We start from the raw sequence: 24,085 nt of genomic DNA, 5'->3' as shown, positions 1-24,085 counted from the left end.
ATAGCCTCAGAATGGCCGCCTCTGCTGAAGTATTCTTTGATTAATACAGAGATGCTTCTACGGTTTTCTACCTTGCTATGGCTACATCCACATGGTGGCACAACAGGGAGAGAAGAGAAAGCACTATAGTGGAGCAGTGACTCTACTCCATTCTTGAGCACATGAGGAAGGCTCCTTAGTTGTGCTGAGAATCACCTCAAAAGGGGTTGTGGGAAGGCAGGGCCCATAGTCCCACCCCAGCCAGAGCTGCTGCTTCAGCATGTGCTCCCAGAAGCTCAAGGACTCAGAAAGGATTTGTCCTGTAGCTTCCCTTATAGTGGAGCCCACACTCCCTCTCCACCACAGGGCTGTGCCTTGAAAGCACACTCTAGCCTTCATCATCTAATGAAGATATGTTACTTCTCTCCTAGCTGCCGAATGTATATTCCCATGTTTAATTTAACTGTGAGGAAGTGAATAAATAATTTCCCAGAAATACTATTCACAGTGACAATTTTTTATAGAGATTTGAAAAACTATTTGGAGGACTATGCAGAAAATGAATCTATGCAAGTTTGTAAAATCCATTAAAAATTTCATTTGACATATGTGCAATAAATCTCCAAAAAGCAAATGAGAAAGATATAGAATTAAAATAGTCACTTTATTGCAGCTTCATTAAATTTTCAAGCCTCTCTTGCTCGGATACTCTGAACAAGAAAGAAAGAAACCTTCACAGACTGAGAATGAAAGCGATATAGCAGCACAACTCACCATATCTCAAGAGCCTTCTAAGTCTGCTTTGGAAACAGATTTCTTTTTATATAAGTTGCTGCCAATCTCACTTGCCACTTGATTTAAATGTACAACCATGGGACTGCTTCTGATTTCAAGAATACTAGCATCAGCTATAACTCCACTGAAGCCCATAGAGTTACATCAGTGTAAGTGAAAGGAGACCATGTCCTTTGTGTGGTTATTTTCTCCTTTGACCCGCTAGTCAAATTCTCTCCTCTGCACCTGCCACATATTTTCTGACTAGAAAGCCAATTAACAATAGATGAGAATGTAGAATAAGTCATTTATTCAGTATTGGTATTTCAGTAGTGCACAGGGACCCCAACAGTCAACCAGACCTCATTGTGTTACATGCTACAAACACAGAAGTGACTGTCCCTGCCCCAAAGAACTCACATGTGCTTTAAGCCAAGATAGTTAAAAGTGTTACTGGTGCATGAAAATACAAAATCAAAGCCTCTTCACCATGTGCAAAGTGTGACCAAGTTTGAAAGATGAGGCTTCAACCATGCCTTCCACATGCAGAGAAGCACTGCTGGATAGCTGGTAAACCAGTTACTATGTTCTGTGTATAAATAAGAAACTATGGCGATATGTGCTACCACCGAATCCCAGGATTCAAAAGGGTACACCTTTTAATAATGGGAGGCTAGAGTTCCCAAGGAAATATGCTAATGTTTTTTTCTTAAAACGATTACACAATAGTCTCTAAAGAAGTGAAATAAAGCAATTCCTTCCTCCTCCTCTGTTTTTCATGGTGATTCAGGGAGGTGGGTCTAGTTTCCACGAGACAACATTTGGAACAGATGGGTCAGAGTCTGAGGAAGACAACAAGATCTCTCCTTTCCCATCATTTTAGGCTCACCTGTTCCCTACAACTATCCCCTCTTGCCTTCACTACAAGGCATTTTTATCCAGACATCATGAAGTTCCATGCAGACTCTTGAAACCATGTGTTGGGTGTTACTTAGACTGTAAGCTCTTTGGCACAAGAATCATCTTTTTGCTCTGTGTTTCTACAACCCCTTGCCTAGCACATTGGAGTCCTGGTCCATGAGCAGGGCTCCCAGATATTACAGTAATACAAATAACCAATGATAAATAGCAGGAAATGCTACATGGTGGCTTCCTATTGGTGCATGTGATCCCCATGAATGGTAATGGGAGCTCTTCACACTCAGAGAATGATTTTATTTCAGGATCCACCGGATGAGGACATGTCTAGTCATTTTCATTCCAAGTAATTGAATATAATCCCTCAGGTGCCAACTCTACAGTTAAATTAAAAAGAAGAATGAACACTAAGAACTCTGATTTATAGCAGTGTAGCCCAATTCCATTTCAAATTCCAATTTTCACGGGTTATCACTAAGCCATAAAAATTCATCCATTTTGACACTTAATACTCCAGACCTTTGTCAAGGCATTTTGTTGTCAAAAGCACAAACTAAGAAAAAAGTCTGTTCAGCCCTTAAATTAAAACAGTAAAACAAACTTTTACCATCAGTCCAGGAGGTTGAGGGGTTTAAAAAAACAAAAACAAAAACATCACCACACACACACACACACACACACACACACACACACACACACACACACACACACACACACACACACACACACACACACACTAATGCCCGTGTAAAGTTCACATGGAAACAGGCATCTAGCTTTGAGTGATGGAGATGGGTTTTTAGTCTGCAGTGTACAGTCTACAGTGGGGATGGAGGAAGGTGACATCTCTGCAGAAAAAAAGTTAGATGGAAAATTCTCTACTCCAGAAGTGCCTATGCTTGTACATTCCTTCAGCATTTAAGCCATCTATGACCCTAATAGCATCCCAATGCAAGAGTTCACTGAGATCTAGTAGTAAGTTTCAGCTGGCTTGAACAATTCAATGTACCCCAACTCACTAATGTCATAACATTTTATCTGGAACGCAAAAGAATGACTATATTGGGTCAGACCAATGGTCAGTCTAGGCCAGTATCTTGTCTTGTGACAGTGAACAGTGCCAGATGCTTCAGGAAGAATGAACAGAATGGTCTAGCCCCAGTCATCCACTCCCACTTCTGGAAGAAGTTTTAGGGACACACAGAGCACAGGGTTGCATCCCTGACCATCTTGGCTAATAACCGTTGATCAACCTATCTAATTCCATTTTGAACCCAATTACAATTTTGGCCTTCACAACATCCTTGGACAACAAGTTCCACAAGTTAATTGTGCACTGTGTGAAGACATACCTCCTATTAATTTCTTTTGGTGACTCTGGGTTCTTGTGCTATATGAAAGGATAAACAACACAATCACTTTCTCCACACTTTTTATGATTTTATAGACTATCGTTATATTCACCCGCCCCCAGCTCTTTTTGAAGATAAAATATCCGTCTTTTTCATCTCTCTTCTTATGGAAGCTTTTCCATAACCCTAATAATGCATTGCCTCTCTACTTTTTCCAATTCTAACATCTCTTTTAAGATAGGGTGACCAGCACTGCATGTAGCATTCAAGATGTGGGCATACCATTGACTTATATAGCAGCATTATAATATTTTCTGTTTTATTTATCCCTTTTGTAACCATTTCTACCATCTGTTTGCCTTTTTGACTGCTGCAGCATGTTGAGCAGATGTTTTCTGACAACTATCCACAATGACTCCAATAGCTAATTTAGATGCCATCATTTTGTATGTACAGTTGGGATTATGTTTTCCATTGTGCCATGCAAGATATCAGTAAAAGCTAACATTGATCGCTAATATTATTGTGTGATGTATGTACAGAAAACATATTCAAGATTACCAGTGTGTATTGGGAATTATGTTTTCTAAGGGTGTCTGCCAGGTAGGGCTAAAATTACACCACCCTAGATGAAGGAATGTGGGTCTGCCACCTGGAATGTTTCTCAGTATACCTTTGTGTTCCTATTGTATTTTATCTACATTGAAGGTAAACAGGACCATCAAGCCAACAAGGCCAGGAGATAACCACTCAGCATCATGGCTGTCAAGGTGTTTTTCCCCCACTTTGAACTTTAGAGTACAAATGTGCAGGACCTGCATGGACCCTTCTAAGCTTAATTCCTAGCTTAGATCTGGTAACGCTGCCACCAGCCAGAATATAGTGTCTGGCACACTTTCCCCAAAACCTTCCCTGGGGAACACAAATCCAAACCACTTGGGTCTTAAAACAAGGAGAAATTAACCATCCCCCTCTTTCCCCCCCCCACAGACTTTCCCCTCCCTGGGTTGCCTTGAGAGGCTTCACACCAATCCAAACTCCTTGGATCTTAGAACAAGGAGGAATTAAGCATCCCCCTTTCCTTTCCCCCCACCAATCCCTGGTGAGTTCAGACTATCTCCAGTGGCTCCACACAGAGCGAAGATCAACATGCTGTGACTTATTAGAGTAAAACTATGAAATGTTGGGGCAGGAGAGGCTATATATTCATGTTTATGATTAGTATTCCTTAAAACAAATGAAAATGGCTTTAACACTCAAAAAAAGGTATCATGGAAAAAGAGTATCCACATACAACTGGTAAAACTTTCCCATGTTAACAATGCCTTAGTGGTGACATCTAGTTTGTTTTCTTAAAGTCCTTTACCAAGCTGAACCTGCATTCCTTTAGCTATGTTGTAGCTGGCATGCAAATGGCATTTTAAGGCCTGGTCTTGTGCCTATTGAAGTGGATGGGCATTTACTGTCTTTAGTATTCTTGACTTTCTAAAAGTGAGTATGTGTTTCAAAAACTGGGGAGAAAATTCCTTTCAGGGAAAAGCCCTTGGAGGAATATTTTATTTTACCTCTGTTGGCATGTGTGTTTGCTTTCATGGGTCAAATATATATTTTTTCAGGAGTAGGAGCAGGCAAGTCATGTCTGGCACCTGAGCCTTTTTTAATATAGTGATTAGCTGGGGTGTCACTTGCATCCTATAACATACACAAAGTAGCACTCAATAGTGTACAAAAGTAAGGCAAAGCATTACTGGAATGAGGTATTTCAAAGTGCTAAGCTAAACCATTTTTCCCATTTAAAGCTGGTAACAACTGGAATTTAAACAATCCTATTAAAGACTAAAATCAAAAAGGGACAGAAGAGGGTGAAAACATTTGAACAGCGTCTGGTGTAAATAGCTTTTCTGACATCAGAGAAGAAAAGGGAATAAAGGAAACAATTCACTCTATTTTAAAACATCTGCTCATAAAGCACGCAGCATAATAGCTTAATTTCAGCATGCTTACAAATTCAAGAAAATTGTGAAAGAGAAAGTAAAAACCCAGTGGAAGTTACCTCCATCAAATGATGGCTGTTCAGTGGCCATTGAAACTGGCAGTCTCTGTCCATTTCCTAGTGGGTAGAAATTCACATCGCAAACCCACCAACTAATTATTACAGGTTGGCAGCATTGTTAGCAGAATCAGCAGACAGGCCTTTCACGCTTATGAGTGGTTTCTCCAGGACAGGAAGAAGTCACCTAGACAAGTCAGTGCTGGAAAGGCTACATGGGTTACTTCCTCAGCTGTACCTTTTTCAGGGCCAAATAACGCCTGACCCTCGTATGAATGCACTGGAGGGGGAAGTTGGGGAAGACAGCTAAACCCTAACCTCCCTGCCACCTGTGACACCCATATAAAGCCAGGCATAAATGCAGGCCAGGAGCATGGGGGCTCAGCGGCAGCACCTTTCAAACAGCACAGAGGCAACTGCACCCTCACAGGTGTGAGGAAGAGGCAGGGGCATGGCCTTCATATCCCTCTGCACTGGCCAACCAAGTGGGATCAGCACATGTTGGGGAGACTATGCTGTACTCTATAAAAGCATGTAGCAGCAGGTGCATTATCCATGTCCCCAGGGCTGGCGCTTCCATTTAGGCGACCTAGGCGGTCACCTTGGGAGCCAGGATTTGGGGAGGTGGCATTTTGCTGCCCTCGGCGGCAATTCGGCGGCAGGTGGTCCTTCCGCGCTCTGGGTCTTTGGCAGCAATTCTGCGGCGGATCCTTCACTTGCTCCAGGACCCGCCACTGAAATGCCCCTGTCATAAACAAATAGTTAAGGGTTAATGCCTCTTTTGCCTGTAAAGGGTTAAGAAGCTCAGTAAACCTGACTGACACCTGACAAGAGGACCAATAAGGAGACAAGATATTTTCAAATCTTGGTGGGGGGAAGTCTTTTGTTTGTGCTCTTTGTTTTGGGTGTTGTTCACTCTTGGGACTAAGAGGGACCAGACATCAATCCAGGCTCTCCAAATCTTTCTGAACCAGTCTCTCATGTTTCAAACTTGTAACAGCCAGGCAAGGCGTGTTAGTCTTCTTTTTGTTTTCTCAACTTGTAAATGTTCTTTTTTGCTGAGAGGATTTTACCTCTGCTTGCTGTAACTTTGAACCTAAGGCTAGAGGGGGTTCCTCTGGGCTATAGGAATCTGATTACCCTGTAAAGTATTTTCCATCCTGATTTTACAGAGATGATTTTTACCTTTCTTTCTTTAATTAAAAGCCTTTTTTTTTCTTAATACCTGATTGATTTTTCCTTGTTTTTAGATCCAAGGGGATTGGATCTGGACTCACCAGGGATTGGTGGGGGGAAAGGAGGGAGGATGGTTAATTTCTCCTTGATTTAAGATCCAAGGGGTTTGGATCTGTGTTCACCAGGGAATCGGTGAAGTCCCTCAAGGCTACCCAGGGAGGGGAAAGTTTTGGGGGGACAGGGAGTGATCCTGAAATTCTGGATGGTGGCGGCGATACCAGATCTAAGCTAGTAATTAGGCTTAGAAGTGTCCATGCAGGTCCCCACATCTGTACCCTAAAGTTCAGAATGGGGAAGGAACCTTGACAGCCCCAAAGACTGGGAGCGTGGAAGGACCCTCCCCCACCCCCCGCCGCTGAATTGCCGCTGACAGGGAGCACCGCTCCTGTGTGTCCCACAGAGCTCCAGGTTGCATCTGGAGCTCTTTCTAGGTGGGCCAGTTCTGCACCACACCAAAAGCAGTGCTGTGCTTTAAAGGCACAACTGAGGCCTCAGTGAAGAACACAAGAACAGCCATGCTGCATCAAACCAATGGTCCATCTAGTCTAGTATCCTGTCTTCCGACAATGGCCATTGCCAGATGCTTGAGAGGGAAAGAACAGGGAAATTATTGAGTGATCCATCTTCTTGTCATCCATTCCCAGCTTCTGGCAGGATTCAGTTGCCTGAATGGTTGCAATACCTTCTTTTTGAATGTTAAAGCCATTTTCATTTGTTTTAAGGAATACTAATCATAAACATGAATATACAGCCTCTCCTGCTCCAACATTTCATAGTTTTACTCTAATAAGCCACAGATGTTGATCTTCGCTCCGTGTGGAGCCACTGGAGACAGGGATCCTTTGATGTGAACCAATTAGTGCAAAATGGTAATACTGTAGTAATATCCTTCGCTCCAGAGGACAGAGTACAAGGAGCTTGTCAGCCTCGTTAGACCAGCGACTTATAAAAACAACCACTATTGGCCATCTATCTACTTATCCAACTATTTATATGTCCCTCATCATGGGAGTATCAAACCACCATCTTAGTTGAAACCTAGAGGGTTTGCTGGAAATAGTGCAGGTAACTGGTATGTACATCGCCAAATCTTCACCAGCATAGATCTTCTGATATGACTCATCTTGCAAAGAAAGTACATAAAATCCTATTGCTGCTCAAATAAGGGACAGTTCTCTTTAAAGTATAACCTGATGGAAACTGATGGGGAAAATACAGTGAATGAGAATGTCATCCTTTGGTTCAGAGTAATTCATTTTGCAGAGAAACTATATTAAAGTGCTTTCAGTTTTGTGGCATGTTGGATAGGTTTCTGAGACATCTGCCACAACATTAGGTTTTTTAAAAAAGCTACTACTTCTGTTCCAAGATTAAGTACAGGATTAGGTAAGCAATGTGAGGTTAAGTAATTCTGCTTGTGGCAAAGAGAATGATAAAAATACTTGGTACTAGTTTTCCTTCCTATGCTGGTCTCTGCACATTTAAGATGGGCCTAGCACCACCTTTCTCCAATTCTCCATACGAGGTGCAAGGTAAAGAGAAAATGACTAGCCATATTCATAGAAGATAGTATGGGAAGGTGTAAATTAAAGGCTTTTTGCTCTAGAAGGATTCAGTAGGGGAAGGCAACTTTTATTCCTGTTGAGGGTTCCACAGGAGCTGCACTAGGAGAGGATAGCTAGGGCTGTGATGGATCATTGTTCTTCCTAGTCATTCTGGTCCCATCCCCTCTCTAGTCAACTGCAGCTACTTCAGGAGTCCACTGGACCCCTATGTCCTATCAAACTGTTTTCCACTGCAACTGCCTCCTTCCTTGGTGGACTTTTCATGCTGGGGACCTCCAACGGTAAGCTATTGGGTTGTTGTTATTGATCTTCAAGATCCTTTTGCCTTCTTCCCCCTAGTAAAGGACAAAGACCACTCCAGTACTGCTGCCATATTTCCATTTGGGAGCCTTAGCAAGCTACAATACCTTCCACACGGTAACCTCTGCAAAGTCTCTAGATTTGTTAATGGTGCTTCAGCACTTTTTATGAATACTATTAACATACAAGTCTCAGGGATGGGAGGTGAGTTAAATCTCTTAAAGACACACTTGTGCATTACTGACCAGCAGCAGTCGAGCTCTATTTCATCTTGCTATGCAGTATTCTGGAAGGACCTGATGGCAGATGAGACATAAAATAAGACTGTTATTTTAAGGCTGCGTTTTGAACATTGCATTCTTTATTTTATGCCTAGAGAGATAATGGGGAAAATTTGTAAAGGGGTGTGTCATAAACAGATAGTTAGGGGTTAATGTCTCTTTTACCTGTAAAAGGTTAAGAGGCTCAGTAAGCCTGGCTGACACCTGACAAGAGGACCAATAGGGGGACAAGATACTTTCAAATCTTGGTGGAGGGAAGTCTTTGTTTGTGCTTTTTGTGTTGTTGTTGTTCACTCTCAGGACTGAGAGGGACGGGACATCAATCCAGGCTCTCCAAATCTTTCTGAATCAGTCTCTCATGTTTCAAAATTGTAAGTAATTAGCCAGGCAAGGCGCGTTAGTCTTATGTTTGTTTTCTCAACTTGTAAATGTTTCTTTTTGCTGGAAGGATTTTACCTCTGTTTGCTGTGACTTTGAACTTAAGGCTGGGGGTGGGGTCCCTCTGTTCTATAGGAATCTGATTACCCTGTAAAGCGTTTTCCATCCTGATTTTACAGAGATAATTTTTACCTTTTCTTTCTTTAATTACAAGCTTTCTTTTTAAGAACCTGATTGATTTTTCCTTGTTTTAAGATCCAAGGGGATTGGATCTGGACTCACCAGGGATTGGTGGGGGGAAAGGAGGGGGATGGTTAATTTCTCCTTGGTTTAAGTTCCAAGGGGTTTGGATCTGTGTTCACCAGGGAATTGGTGAAGTCCCTCAACGCAACCCAGGGAGAGGACGAAGTTTTGGGGGAACAGAGAGTGCCCCAGACACTGGAATTCTGGGTGGTGGTAGTATACCAGAGCTAAGCTAGTAATTAGGCTTAGTAGTGTCCATGCAGGTCCCCACATTTGTACCCTAAAGTTCAGAGTGGGGAAACAAACCTTGACAGGGTGTCAATCAGGTCTTTGGCTCTGTTCATATAACTGGCAATTGCATGCACAAATTGGATAGACTGCTGCCTAGACATGACAGTGAGGAATGTATTAGAAATACCTAAGATAGACAGTTATCCTTTTTACACACACAGTGGCAATTTCTATAATCAGATTTGGAGGCGAGGTTAGAAATTTGGCCCATATTGTTAAAAACAAACAAACAGAAGACTTCCACAATATCAAAGTAAAAAGCAACTTAGAGTAAGGTCAATTTTTCACCCTTTCATTTAAAAAAAATCAATAAAACTACACAAGGGAATGATGGCAAATGGGAATCTGTATCCAGCACTCAAGCCAAAGTGGACAAAATGGGAGGAATTTCCCTGCCTCTGGTAGAACTCATCCTTTCTCCAGACATTGTTGAGCTTTTCCTGCCAGTGATGACTTTCATTCTTGGATCAAAATGATAATTCTGAGAGGCAATTTGTCTGGAATGGTGTTGAAGCATGAAGGGACATATGACTCTTTAGCGCATCTGGCCTGTAAATATCTTGCGATGCCAGTTTCAACAGTGCCATGCGAACAACTGTTCTCAATATCAGGTGACATTGTGAACAAGAAGCGGTCAGGTTATCTCCTGCAAATGTAAACAAACTTGTTTGTCTGAGTGATTGGTTGAACAAGAAGTAGGACTGGTAGGTTCTAAAGTTTTACACAGTTTTGTTTTTGTACAGCTATTTTTGTGCATAATTCTACATTTGTCAGTTCAACTTTCATGATAAAGTGATTGCACTATAGTACTTGTACAAGGTGAATTAAAAATACTATTTCTTTTTATTTTTACAGTGAAATATTTGTAATAAAAATAAATACGAAGCGAGCACTGTACACTTTGTATTCTTCTTGTAATTGAAATCAATATATTTGAAAATATAGAAAACATCTAAAAATATTTAAAATAAATGGTATTCTAGCATTGTTTAATAGCATGCTTAATCGCGAATAATTTTGACAACCCTACTTGTTATGATATTCTAGTCCTCTTCCCTATTGGCAGTAACTCCCAACTTTGTATCATCCACAAATTTTATTAGTACCCCAAAACTGAGGCACCCAAAATCACTTGTCATTTTTGAAAATGTAAGCCCTAGCTTTTAAGCTAATGCATATTAACAAACAGAGCTGTTCAATTATTTCCACTCAAAGAATTTGAGGCTGAATCTTGACTTCCTTAACACAGACATTCCCACTTCTGTCAATGGGATGCGCCTGAATAAGAACTAAATCAGAACAGAGCAAAGATGTCAGCATGTGGTCCTTTGATATGGTCTGTTAGTTCCTATACAGCCACTCCAGCTTTGGTCACACAGTAAGTGTAGCTCAAATTTTTCCACTTCATCCCATATAACAAATCACAGAAGGAAAAGACCTATTAGGTCACCTAATCCATCTCCAGTCAATGTGAGTTTGTTTCCAATTTTGTACATTTACTAGAGCGCTGTCCAGTCTAATTTTAGATGTCCTAAGTGACAGTGCTTCTGATGATGGTAGAAGATCCCACCACTGTGTGATGTGAAGCATCACACTGCAAATGCCTTAATAGACCAAGGAAACCTGGTCAGAGTTTTAACATGTCAGGTATCACCAAGAAGCTTTTATTCAAGATGGCATGATTTTTTATAAGCAAAACAAAGTAACAGCCATATTGGAAAGAATGTTACATTATGCAGCTTCCAGTACAGGCTCACACAAGTTGTGGAAACATAAAAACTTTCTTGTAATTTTTTTGGGTGATGTGGTACACAAGGAAAGAGGACAAGACACATACTTGTTCTGGGCGAGATGCAGCTCCCGTTGATTTCACTAGGAGTTGGATCAGGTCCTTTCCCCTTTATATCTTGTATTTGTCTATTACAGCTATCCCCCTGTTCCATTTTGTTTCTTACAGCTGTCCCCATACTCCATTTTGTTTTTGTTCTCCTCCTGTGGCCGCCCTTCCCTGGCTGTTAAGTCGTTTACCAGGGCCACTGCCCTTCTCAAAGGGAGGGCCCCTTGAGTTGTTTAACAAGAGCCATTGCCCTTCTCAAAGGGATGGCCACTTGTGCTGCGTTCTAAATGGGACCACTGCCCTGTTCAAAGGGTTAGTCCTGTTATCACCTCGTTGAACCTGGGCTCGGTGTAGAGCAGGCAATGTCCAGAGCTGCAAGACCTATTGTGTTTTTAAGATCCTGGGCATGAGTCATAGGCCTCATGTGCTTTGAGTCACCTATTGCACAGGACTCTGCCCAGACATGTTTCTGTGCTCACCTGCAGTCTTTTCCCTGTGCCTCCTCCCCTGTGACAGAGGGAGCCTATCAGGATTACTGGCGGGAAACTGCCTGAGTTTGCCTTTAAAAACAGACATTTTTGAAACAAACATCAGAAAGGTTCCTGCATTGCTGCCTGGTCTGATCAGCCAGGGGTTCTGGGGGTCCTTTCTCCACTCTCGTTTTATTTTTAAGCATACCCCCATTTTTTGAAACCCCCCCCCACGAAGAACGAATTGCTACCTAAGAGATCTCCTGATTATTGAGACTGTACCGAGCCTTCTGATGTTCTTGCTGCTTCTGCCTTTGCTGCTGCCTTGGGGACTGGTAAGAATCCCTCTGTGAAACTTTCCCTACTTTTATTTTATTATTTTAGCTGCTGGCTCTGTTTCCCCAGCACACAGACTCAAGCTAAACCTTGGTCTGTGTCTTAAAACCTCTCTTAAACTCCCGCGGACCTTTGCTGCTAAAAATAAGTCCGTGCCGCTGCTAAGCTCTGCTCCTGTGGACTTTGCCTCGGGGCTCCCTGCTTTCCCCTGTATCCCTTGGCTTCAGCCACCATCCCTTGGCTTCCTTGGGAGCTGGATCCTGGGCATATACCACTCTGCCCTCTGTGACTTCCCCATAGCATAAGGTGCACCATAGGTTTTGTTTTTTTAGTTTAATAAGTCATAGTTTGTTAAGATTGTACAGCTTGTAAGTTTCACCCGCCTTGTTATAGTTTACTGTTTTGTTGCTCCGTATAGTTGTTTGCTATAGTTTTGCTTAGAATTGTGATATTTGTTGTTTTGCCTAGTCGTTGGTTAAGATAGATAAGGTTTTTGCTGCTTGAATTCTCTCCCCACTGTCCCAATCTCTCCCTGAACTTTCCCGTGTCTGTTTTTCCTGTGCTCCAGTCTCCCCTTCTGTGTAATTCTCCGTGTCTATAGATAAGGTTTTTGCTGCTTAAATTCATCTTCGCGCTGTCCTGATCTCTCTCTGACCTTTCCTGTGTCTGTTTTTCCCCCGCTCCAACCTCCCCCTCTGTGTGCTTCTCCGTGTCTCCCTGTTATAACCCTTTGCTGCTTTTTTCCCCGCATCTGCACTCTCTCCGAACTCCCCAAACCCCTTGCTGCTTCTCCCCCTGTGAAACTTCCCAAACCCTTTGCCGCTTTTTTTCCTTTGTTTTAGTTTCCGCTTGTTGCTTAAACCTCTGTCTAGCCCTTCTTTACACTTCTCCGCTGCCCCTCCCCTATCGAAGATCACCATCACGCTGCTCCATTGTCCTTACCCTGCAGGGCTTCAGAGTCTCTCACTGCTTCCAGCCGCACTCTCCTCTCATCAGTTGCCACTAATCATTCACTCCCCTGCCCCCTCCTGTTCCTTGACAGATTATCTGCTATCCTAGCCTCACAAATTAAGTCATTACTTTTCTCTTATACCGTTACATTGCATAAATTCAATTATATTCACATTTTACTTGTAATTATAACACCCCATTGGTTGCTTCCACTTTTCTAATATACTTTGTATTTGCATTGATACCATTGTGTTACATTGTGTATAAGGCCACCAACCACTTAATATATTCTATCTAAGATTGTTGACCATTTTATATAGAAGCTACCATTTTATTTTGCATTTCTTTTTGATACACTTATTGACTGTACTGTACCCTATTGTGCTGAACCCCACTTACTGTACCCCACTGTTAGAACTCCCTACCCTGTTCAATAAGAACCCCCCCATCAGTCTATTGTAAACACCCTATACACCCCATCCCATCGTATTTCATTGTTAAATTCCCACCACTTCCTTTTTCCTTTAATGAAGAAATTAATTGGCACCCCACCTGTGTGGTAATTGCTCCCCAAGATCCCATATACCTGAAGGCAGGGACAGTATTATGTAACACTCAGGAGGCCGTATGGGTTACAGAGAGGTTAGCAGATGAGTGGAATCAAGAGAACCAGGTTCTAATCCTGGCTTTGCTATTGAGTCCCAGGGTGGCCTCAGACAAGTCATGGAGCCAACATTTTTAAACCTGGTTGCCCAAAATTAGGCTCCTAAATAAACGCAGCTTGATTTTTAACAGTGCTGAGCACTCGCAGCTCCCCTTTGAGTCAATGGGATATTTGGATGATAGAATCTCATAGAATCAGGCCACTTTTATTGAGGACCTGAATATGGATTTAGGCACCCACACTGGGAAATGTTGGTATCTAACTCTAACTCAGATTCCTGATCCGTAAAAGAGGACTAACAATATAGTAAATTCTTTACCTACTCCACAGTGGTGTTTTGAGAATTATTCAGGTGTGCAAAGCACTTTGAATATGTGAAGGGTATGGCTTTGGTCTTTTCATTTCCTTTCTCTATCAGAACAAACAATATTACACTCTGACCTTGGCATCTCTTTTTTTATTTGGTCAGATGGGCCATGATCTAGCAAGCCCTGAAGTATGAGCTGAACTTTAGTCAGAGTTCAATGGAACTACTCATGTGCTTAAGATTCAGCATATACTTAAGTATTTTGCTGGATCAATGCCATGGAGCAGACTCTCTTCCAGAACACTCACTACATGCAGTACCTAACAACATTCATTATTTCTGTCTTTACACCCACCACTCCTAAGTACCCAATCTTGCAACTGGAGCTGTGTAGACAGAACCCGCACAGAATCCCTTTAAAGTCAACAGGGCTATGTGCAGCTTGAGTAGATATACTTGCAGAATCAGAGCCTAATTTTTATGCCAACTGATTTTTGTTATACACCCAGTGTTATTTAGTTTAGATAGTTACCAAGCATTTTAACAGGCTGTTTTGTTAAGGAGAAACACTGTACTTACCATCTAACAGGTCTGCTTCATAACAGGTTACTGAGAGCTATAGGCAAAGTGGCAACATGTATGATACAGTGAAAGTGGAAGTATTTTTCTTCAAATGTTTTTTCAGTAATAACCACATTTTTCACAAGAATACACACCCAAGTCTGCTTCAATGTCTACATTAAAAGCAAACACATTTCTCTCTTAAAGAGACATTGCTGAGTTTAAAATAATAGGCCAAATCCCAGGCCTTATGGAGTAACCTGACTCCTTTCACTCTGTCCATTTAAATATCACTCATTTTCACTGATTCCCTTCAACCTCATCACTAGTGCCCAGGTGGGATGGAATGATGCACTCAGCTGCCAGTGTTTCTGTTAATTGTTTTCACTATGGAATTATTACTTTTCTAAAAACTCAGTCTTGATAGCGTGTTTGAGACACCAGATTTATTCCATACTATACAATACATGCTGCCATGAAAAGATAAAGCTGTGATTACTTTAAAGCAACTCCATTTTTTACATGCTAGTAAGTCTACATGTAAATCAATGCCAGCCAAAAAACAACTTTACTCCAGTATTTCTTAAACCAACACCAGGAATCTATTCTCTCCTTGATATGAACATAATTCCCAATAATATTAATGAAGCTAGGTTTGTGCATCTGGGGGAGAACAGACCTTTTAGTGTGTACCAATGCAAATTACATTTATTTGCCCCTTATATATTCCTGGGAAAATATTTGAAGTAGTCTGTATAATTGCAGATTGTATTCACAGCAGATACATAATAGATTCAGTTAACATTTTAGTGGTGTTACCTTTGCTCCTCGGGTGCTGTGTGGTCACAATACGAATGAATTCCATACTGTGCAGCCTCCATATTTTGTAATTCTGTATTAAACTCACTCAGGCGGCCTGACTTACCCTCATTTATATCATTGCTACTTTCACTGGAAGGTCGGGAATGCGACGTTCAGTTGCCAGTTGACAACATTGGAATGTTAGAGAATTTGCACAAAGCACAAAAAACACCAACATTTAACAGGAGCTCCACGTGAAGGTTGTCGTCTTGCAACCACCAGGTTTTGATTTATGTCAGAAAGACTGATGCAGGTTGCATCGCATCAGGACATCTCATGGGAGATGTGGACCAACCCTTTTTAAATGGGGAAAAAAGGCAAACATCTGTATGCGACTGTGGTTACTAGGCACAAATGATGGAGCACATCATATCTGAGTGTCCCCTTCACTCTTTTGCCAAGGGTCTGAAGGACATTCACCAGTTCACTGCGGTAGCAATGTGCTGGATGGCAAATCTAGATATACATTTGTAACCATTGCTACCTACGCAAGCCATACGAAAGAAGACCCTCATTTATACAGGTGTAAATCTTGAGTAATTCCTCTGAAGTCTAGAGAGTTACACTGCAGTAAAACTGTTGCTAGAAAAGAAACTGTTCCACAGAATGGAAAAAAAATTGCACTGCTCCTTGCTAGCAAGTGCTAAATTTGTCTCCACTTTTCATTGACTAACTATTGCTGCTCTTGATGCAAGGGCTTCAATATATAGGGAATTTACTCCAATAAATACCTTATACACAGTGTGTAAAACTCTGTAGACTTTTTTTGTTTTTCATTCTAAAATGTTGAAATTGGATAAACATAGAAATTTAATTCATGTGATTTTGAAATTATGATTGGTACACTAAATTCCTTTGTATGGAAGAAAATGAAGTTAACATGATTTTTAGTAGCGCCAGAAAGCTTTATATTTTGTAATAGGGAAATATTAGTGTGCTTATAATCAGGAATTGTGTACGTGTGTGTTTGAGAGTGACACACACACACACACACAAAGGGGAATAATGTTATGAATGAGTATAATAGCTTCAGAGGTCGACGTGTATAAAAAAAATTAAATGCTGTAGAATGTTTCTCTGGACTGAAGGACACAGTCAGCCTAGAAAATTGCTTTACAACTTAATGGTATACAAAAAGTTTTCAAGAATTTGGGGTCTCTTAACAAATGAAATGTAATCTTGCTGGTAAATATCTCAAACATTTCATTTCTCAAGCAAAAATTGCATATTTGCTGTGGTGGAGGATATAACATTCAGATACCTGTATGTATTCTATACTACTTCCCACAATAGGACCTAATTTTATTTCATAGATTTTAGCTATTTGGTCCATGCAACATCCTGACACATTTAGAAACTAATCCTGTGTTTTCAAGAGAAAACAAACTTCAAGAAAAAAAAAGTGAAAAAGTGGAAAGTACAGGTATAAAAACAGAATATGTGAGGACACAGCAAAAGCAAAAGTTCCAAAGTTTTAAAACATTCCCTGTATGGTTTAGGACTACACTGCGACAAAACAGGTCACTTGTGAGCTGGTATTCAGAGTCCAAGGCCAGAAGGGACCATTGTGATAGTTTAGTCTGAGCTCTTGTATAACAAAAGCTATAAAAATTCCCCAGAATAATTCCATTTTGAACTAGAGCAAATCTTTTAGAAAAACAGTCAGTCTTGATTTACAAATGACCAATGATGAAGAATCTGCCATTAAGCTATCATACAAAGTAATACCTGCCAGGTAAATTCCCTACAAATTGTGAAAACAAAGGTGTTGGTTCTTAGTTGATAGGCTTCATTCATACTGCAAATACAGGCCCATATCCTGAAAACCCTAATGAATGGGACCTCTCATGTGAGTAGGGTTGGCAGGGATGGGCCCTTGATTTCTCAATCAGCAGCCAGGGTGAAAACAAGTAAATAAAGGGACCAATTCTGTGACTCTTACTCATTAGTAATTTTCACTCATGTTAGCATTTCATGGCAAGAGTATGAATTAATTGTATAAATCAGGATTGGCCTCCAAAATCCCTAGGTTGTCTCTGGACAGGTTGCTAAATTTGGAATTAGACTGCTATTTTGGTTTCAGCTAGTTCAAACTCTTCCAACTTATAAATGGCAGTATTGCTGCTTAAAGGAATCCTCAGAACCAGTGATATAGGCCATGTCTACATCTAAAATTTTGCAGCGCTGGTTGTTACAGCTGTATTAGTACAGCTGTATAGGGCCAGCGCTGCAGAGTGGCCACACTTACAGCAACCAGCGCTGCAAGTGGTGTTAGATGTGGCCACACTGCAGCGCTGTTGGGCGGCTTCAAGGGGGGTTCCGGGACGAGAGAGCAAACCGGGAAAGGAAACCAGCTTCGCCGCGGTTTGCTCTCTCGGTCCCGGAGCCACCCAGCAAACCGCAGGGAAGGAGACCTGCTTGCTCGGGTTCCGGGACCGAGAGAGCAAACCGGGAACGCCGCGGTTTGCTCTCTCGGTCCCGGAGCCAGCCAGCAAACCGCAGGGAAGGAGACCTGCTTGCTCGGGGTTCCGGGACCGAGAGAGCAAACCGGGAACGCCGCGGTTTGCTCTCTCGGTCCCGGAGCCAGCCAGCAAACCGCAGGGAAGGAGACCTGCTTGCTCGGGGTTCCGGGACCGAGAGAGCAAACCGGGAACGACACGGTTTGCTCTCTCGGTCCCGGAGCCAGCCAGCAAACCGCAGGGAAGGAGACCTGCTTGCTCGGGGTTCCGGGACCGAGAGAGCAAACCGGGAACGACGCGGTTTGCTCTCTCGGTCCCGGAGCCAGCCAGCAAACCGCAGGGAAGGAGACCTGCTTGCTCGGGGTTCCGGGACCGAGAGAGCAAACCGGGAACGCCGCGGTTTGCTCTCTCGGTCCCGGAGCCAGCCAGCAAACCGCAGGGAAGGAGACCTGCTTGCTCGGGGTTCCGGGACCGAGAGAGCAAACCGGGAACGACACGGTTTGCTCTCTCGGTCCCGGAGCCAGCCAGCAAACCGCAGGGAAGGAGACCTGCTTGCTCGGGGTTCCGGGACCGTGAGAGCAAACCGGGAACGACGCGGTTTGCTCTCTCGGTCCCGGAGCCAGCCAGCAAACCGCAGGGAAGGAGACCTGCTTGCTCGGGGTTCCGGGACCGAGAGAGCAAACCGGGAACGCCGCGGTTTGCTCTCTCGGTCCCGGAGCCAGCCAGCAAACCGCAGGGAAGGAGACCTGCTTGCTCGGGGTTCCGGGACCGAGAGAGCAAACCGCGGCGAAGCTGGTTTCCTTTCCCGGTTTGCTCTCTCGGTCCCGGAACCCCGAGCAAGCAGGTCTCCTTCCCTGCGGTTTGCTGGCTGGCTCCGGGACCGAGAGAGCAAACCGCGGCGTTCCCGGTTTGCTCTCTCGGTCCCGGAACCCCGAGCAAGCAGGTCTCCTTCCCTGCGGTTTGCTGGCTGGCTCCGGGACCGAGAGAGCAAACCGGGAAAGGAAACCAGCTTGATTACCAGAGGCTTCCTCCTTCCACGGAGGTCAAGAAAAGCGCTGGTAACTGTCTACATTGGATTACCAGCGCTGGATCACCAGCGCTGGATCCTCTACACCCGAGACAAAACGGGAGTACGGCCAGCGCTGCAAACAGGGAGTTGCAGCGCTGGTGGTGCCCTGCAGATGTGTACACCTTCAAAGTTGCAGCGCTGTAACTCCCTCAACAGCGCTGCAACTTTCTGATGTAGACAAGCCCATAGTGTCATCTGAAGGACAGCACAGTATATGTGCACTCATGTAGCATGCTCCAGCCAGAAATGCTTCTTATTTATTCCTACTGTTCATGAAAGGATTCTCTTTAGTACTATAAAGAGGAACCTGAGTAAATTTTGCCATTGCAAAGTTGGCTTCAACATACCCTCTCCTTAGATTTGGCTAGTACTGCACTGGAATTTTTACTTTGAGTACTAGATTTCACTGCAGTGATGTTGATTTTTTGGCTTCTAATATGCATTGGAGGAAATAGAGGGAAAATAATGGTTGGTTGCCCCATGAACTAAATTGTAACTGCTGTGTATCTGTCATTACCATGACAGGTTCATGTGAAGGATATTTAACAAACGGTGCAGCTCAGTATGATATGAATGACAAGATGCAATGTTTTGTTCTACGCACAGCTGTCGATATAAACCCCAATAGACACCATTATGTTAGTAATCATAATGCCTTCTATTTATTTATAGGTTGGAGGAAATCACAATTAAAACCAGAATTTGGATGAGTCCTCTACTGGATGGAGTTAAGGAATTGTTGCATTAGATCAAAAAAGCAGGCACACTTTTCCTAGAAACCTAGAAGAGATGAGAAAAGGAGAAGACACAGGTTCCCAAAAGGTGTTATGCCATACTGAATTTTGCAAACCTACTTTTGGAGACTATTTACAATGGCCTTATGCTGTTCCCTGAAGACACTCCACAATATGGATTACTATGTAACATCTGATATTTTTACCCATTTTATAGGTGAATTGAAGACAGAGTCAAATTTTAATGTCAGTCACAGCAATGTAAAAGCAGAGTAACTTCATGACTTCGCTGAAGCTACATTGAATTTCCACCAATGTAAATGAGATCAGAATATGACCACAGATTGCATTTTAAGTACTATTTTAAGTTATTTTTAAAAATAAATTTGGGTCTGGTGAAACTTCCATCCTGATCTCTCTAAAATAACGTAAAGCACCTACAGCAGCTGTAGGCCTGCGACTTGATCAATCCCCCAGCTCCATATGAAACTAGCCAGGGGTGAAACTCAGGGAGTTCACCACTAAAATTGAAAAAAAGGAATGTTTTGCTGCGGATAAAGCAACCCCACCTCAGGAATGTCCCTAACGAGAGTTATAACCATGAAAGTTGTAAAGTAGAGACTCCCAGGTGCTGGGAAATTGGGGCAGATACAGAAAGAGAAGCAATAAATGATAAAATAAGCTTTAACGAGTATTTTTATGCTGATCATCTGCATAAACAGAGAGGGTCACAATTAAGTTACAATTTAGGCATGAAAGATAACATGTAAAAACTTGGGCAGGAAGGAGGACACGTAGGTGCCAGTGTGTAATTGATTAAAATTTCTGTTATTTAGGAGTGTGGGATAATGTGATAGATTAGTAAATTTGAAGGATGTAGCTGGTTTTACCTATATTATGTAAATGAAAAACAATGTCCTTTGGGAACCATTTCCGGATTGTAGTTCAACATCAAGCTACTGGAACGCTGACCCCTCTGTATGACCGTGACATCGCCGGGAACCCCCTGATGAGTGGATCCTGACTGGCCATCAGGTGAAATTTGTCTGTATATTGGGAGTGGTGAGCATAAGAGATTTGCTTGGTATATGTATTTTGTGTTGCTAATAAATAGCTGTATAGAGCACAGCTGTTTAAGGTTCTTTCACTGAGAAAATATTCCACAGACCGGAAAGGCCTGAGCCCAGAGGGGAAGGGCGGGTATTTAAATTGCCTAGGTTTCTTCCTGAGCCGCATGGGTAAGGATAGGTGCCTCACACCCTGAGCCCTTGGAAGGGAAAGTGTGAGGGTGCCTACATTGATTGGGTCACGCCTTGTGCTCTCGGTAGGGTATAGCTGGGTGCCCTAGATTTTTGCGGGTAACACAGCTGGTTCTCCTTACGATACACCACATCACCAGCCAACATATTGGCTGTAATCTGAATATTACAGTTTATTGTTGATTTACAAAAACAATGAGAAGAAATCCAAATGAAACCCAGGCTTGTCAGACGCATAGTGTCTGAGGTCCCTGTTCTAAACCAGAGTGTATGTAACATCTGAAATCCAACAAAATCAATTCTTAAATTAGTGTAAAGTCTATTTTGGGATTCAAAAATCAAGCGTGTCCTTAAATTAGTTTAACTGTAGATAAATCTGTCAGAGGTCTGAGTAGGGCTATGCAGTTAAAGAACAAGTGAAACCAACACAGATGATCCTTTGGGAGGGTTAAGAGGAGAGACAGAGAAAGCTAACCATAGCAGTTGGAAACACTGTGCAACTGCTCATATGATGGAGATTTCAGAGGGTGCTCCTAGTACAAGGTCACAGGAGGAGGAGGACTTTACATAATCTCACAGACGGCCACACAACTAGGCGCAGTTTTCACGATGAAATCATACCCCAAGCAGCCCAGGGAGCAGTTGTGGTAGATGCATCCAAGCGCATCCTGGGGGAGAAGGGAGGCAGAGCGGGTCCTCATGGAGTACAGTAATTCAGTTGCTAAGCCGCTCTGCGAGAAAGAGTAGCCTGCAGCGCAGGACCCGGCAGCAGAGGCGGCTGCCATCCGAGCCTGGGCTCCGCCTGCTAAATAATGCAACTGCGGCTGCAAAGCGGGGCTGGAATGAGGGATCCAGTGACCCCTGTGCGCGCGCCTCCTCCTTCCCCGGCGATGCGGTACCTGCTGCAGCGCCAGATTCACCGGCCCTGGGGGGGGGGGGAACCAACCGCACAGCTCCCGCAGCCGCACACGCACCCGTACTCCCCAATTCCTCGCAGCGCACTGGCTACTGCAGATCAGCTGGGGGTGCAGGGGGGAGCTCAACTCAGGCGGGGGGAGGGGGGTCTGACTCCTTCCCTTGGCAGCTGTCCGCTTTCAGAGCAACGGCACCAGCCCCACAACTTTCCTGTGGCAAAGCAAGTGAAGGACACCCCCGCCCCCCTGATCACTGGGTCCGACCACCCCGGAGACCTGCACCCTCCAGGGATTGCCTCCGAGCATCGCATCACCCCCACTCCCAGCGCTCCCCACCAGAGCTCCAGCTTCCAGGGTCCCTCTGGCATCCCCCACCCCCAGCCATGTGGGGCTGCAGGAGCCCGGCCCCTCCCCCCCCCAGAGCCTGCCTCCCTCCCCCCACACTCTCCTCTGCTCCAACTTCCTTCCCCGCACCGGGGGAGCGGGCGCCGCAGGCAGCCTGAGCCCCGGGGGGGACACACAAGATATTCCACCTCTTCCAAGCCCGCTCCTGTACCTGGGTGGCTTTGTGGAACTGCTTCTTCAGCCCGGCCACAGACATGGTAGGATGCTGCAAGGAAGCGCCCCGGGACCAGGAATGCTGCTGCTGCTGCTGCTGCTGCTAAGGGGATGGGAGCGACTCGAGGACCAGATGGCTGATTGCAGCTGAAAGGGGGATTTCGCTCGCTCGCTGCTCTCAGATCCTCTTTAACCCAGCGAACAGGTTATCAGACGCCAGTCTTTGGTGCAAAAACCCTGACGTCAAAGAGAGGGAATCCAGCCTCTTAAAGAGAAAGCTGTCATCCCAGTCCTCGTTTCCTTCCTTCGCCAATCCACAAACCCTGGGCTTAGAGCAAGCGTCCCTGCTTCCCCGTTTGTTCTTCACAGTATTACATCAGCAGCCCGATTTCTCTGTTGTAGAACTATTTAAATTAGAGCATGGAATTAAAAACTAATGAGACTGAGATCTTGGAGTGATCGGGGATAGTTCTCTGAAGATGTCCACGCAGTGTGCAGAGGCGGTCAAAAAAGCAAACAGGATGTTAGGAATCATTAAAAAGGGGATAGAGAATCAGACTGAGAATATACTATTGCCTTTGTATAAATCCACGGTATGCCCACATCCAGGGCCGACTCTAGCCATTTCTCTGCCCCAAGCACGGCGGCACGCCACGGGGGGCGCTGTGCCGCTTGCCGGTCCCACGGCTCCGGTGGACGTCCCACAGGCATACCTGCGGAGGGTCCACTGGTCCCGTGGCTGCAGTGGACCTCCTGCAGGCGTCCCTGCAGCGGGTCTGCTGGTCCCGCGGCTGCGGTGGACCTCCCGCAGGCATCCCTGTGGAGGGTCCGCTGGTCCCGTGGCTGCGGTGGACCTCCTGCAGGCGTCCCTGCAGCGGGTCTGCTGGTCCCGCGGCTGCAGTGGACCTCCCGCAGGCATGCCTGCGGAAGCTCCACTGCAGCCATGGGACCAGCGGATCCTCCGCAGGCACGCCTGCGGGAGGTTCACCGGAGCTGCCTATCGCCCTCCTGGCAACCATCAGAGCGCCCCCCGCGGCATGCCGCCCCAAGGACGTGCTTGGCATGCTGGAGCCTGGAGCCGGCCCTGCCCACATCTCCAATACTGTGTACAGATGTGGTCTCCTCACCTGAAAAAAGGTATACTGGCACTAGAAAAGGTTCAGAAAAGGGCAACTAAAATGATTAGGGGTTTGGAGAGGGTCCCATATGAGGATAGATTAAAAAGGCTAGAACTCTTCAGCTTGGAAAAGAGGAGACTAAGGGGGGATATGATAGAGGTATATAAAATCATGAGTGGTGTGGAGAAAGTGGATAAGGAAAAGTTATTTACTTATTCCCATAATATCAGAACTAAGGGTCACCAAATGAAATTAATAGGCAGCAGGTTTAAAACAAATAAAAGGAAGCTTTTCTTCACGCAGCGCACAGTCAACTTGTGGAACTCCTTACCTGAGGAGGTTGTGAAGGCTAGGATTATAACAGCGTTTAAAAGAGAACTGGATAAATGCATGGATGTTAAGTCCATTAATGGCTATTAGCCAGGATGGGTAAGGAATGGTGTCCCTAGCCTCTGTTTGTCAGAGGATGTAGATGGATGGCAGGAGAGAGATCACTTGATCATTGCTGTTAGGTTCACTCCCTCTGGGGCACCTGGCATGGCCACTGTCAGTAGATAGGATACTGGGCTAGATGGACCTTTGGTCTGACCTGGTATGGCTGTTCTTATGTTTTTATGTTC

At 44.2% G+C, this 24,085-nt stretch overlaps 1 protein-coding gene across 2 annotated transcripts in view; it reads right to left on the bottom strand.

Moving 5' to 3' along the window:
- The window catches only part of SH3GL2 (SH3 domain containing GRB2 like 2, endophilin A1), a 154,785-nt gene extending 132,189 nt beyond the window's left edge, over positions 1-22,596 (bottom strand). The window contains exons 1-2 of one of the 2 annotated variants that reach the window (XM_030567833.1): positions 22,346-22,595; positions 8,420-8,470 (exon numbers count right to left, since the gene is read on the bottom strand). Coding sequence is in view for 1 of the 2 variants with exons in the window: in XM_030567832.1 (XP_030423692.1) it covers positions 22,346-22,390 (45 nt within the window). In the remaining variant the exon portion in view is untranslated. Of the gene's footprint in view, positions 1-8,419; positions 8,471-22,345 lie in introns of both variants that reach the window. The other variant, XM_030567832.1, reaches the window with a different exon arrangement.
- Positions 22,597-24,085: the final 1,489 nt, after the last annotated feature.

This window comes from Gopherus evgoodei, chromosome 6, assembly GCF_007399415.2.
Source record: "Gopherus evgoodei ecotype Sinaloan lineage chromosome 6, rGopEvg1_v1.p, whole genome shotgun sequence".
NCBI lineage: Eukaryota > Metazoa > Chordata > Testudines > Testudinidae > Gopherus > Gopherus evgoodei.
This window is presented reverse-complemented; position numbering and strand designations above follow the sequence as displayed.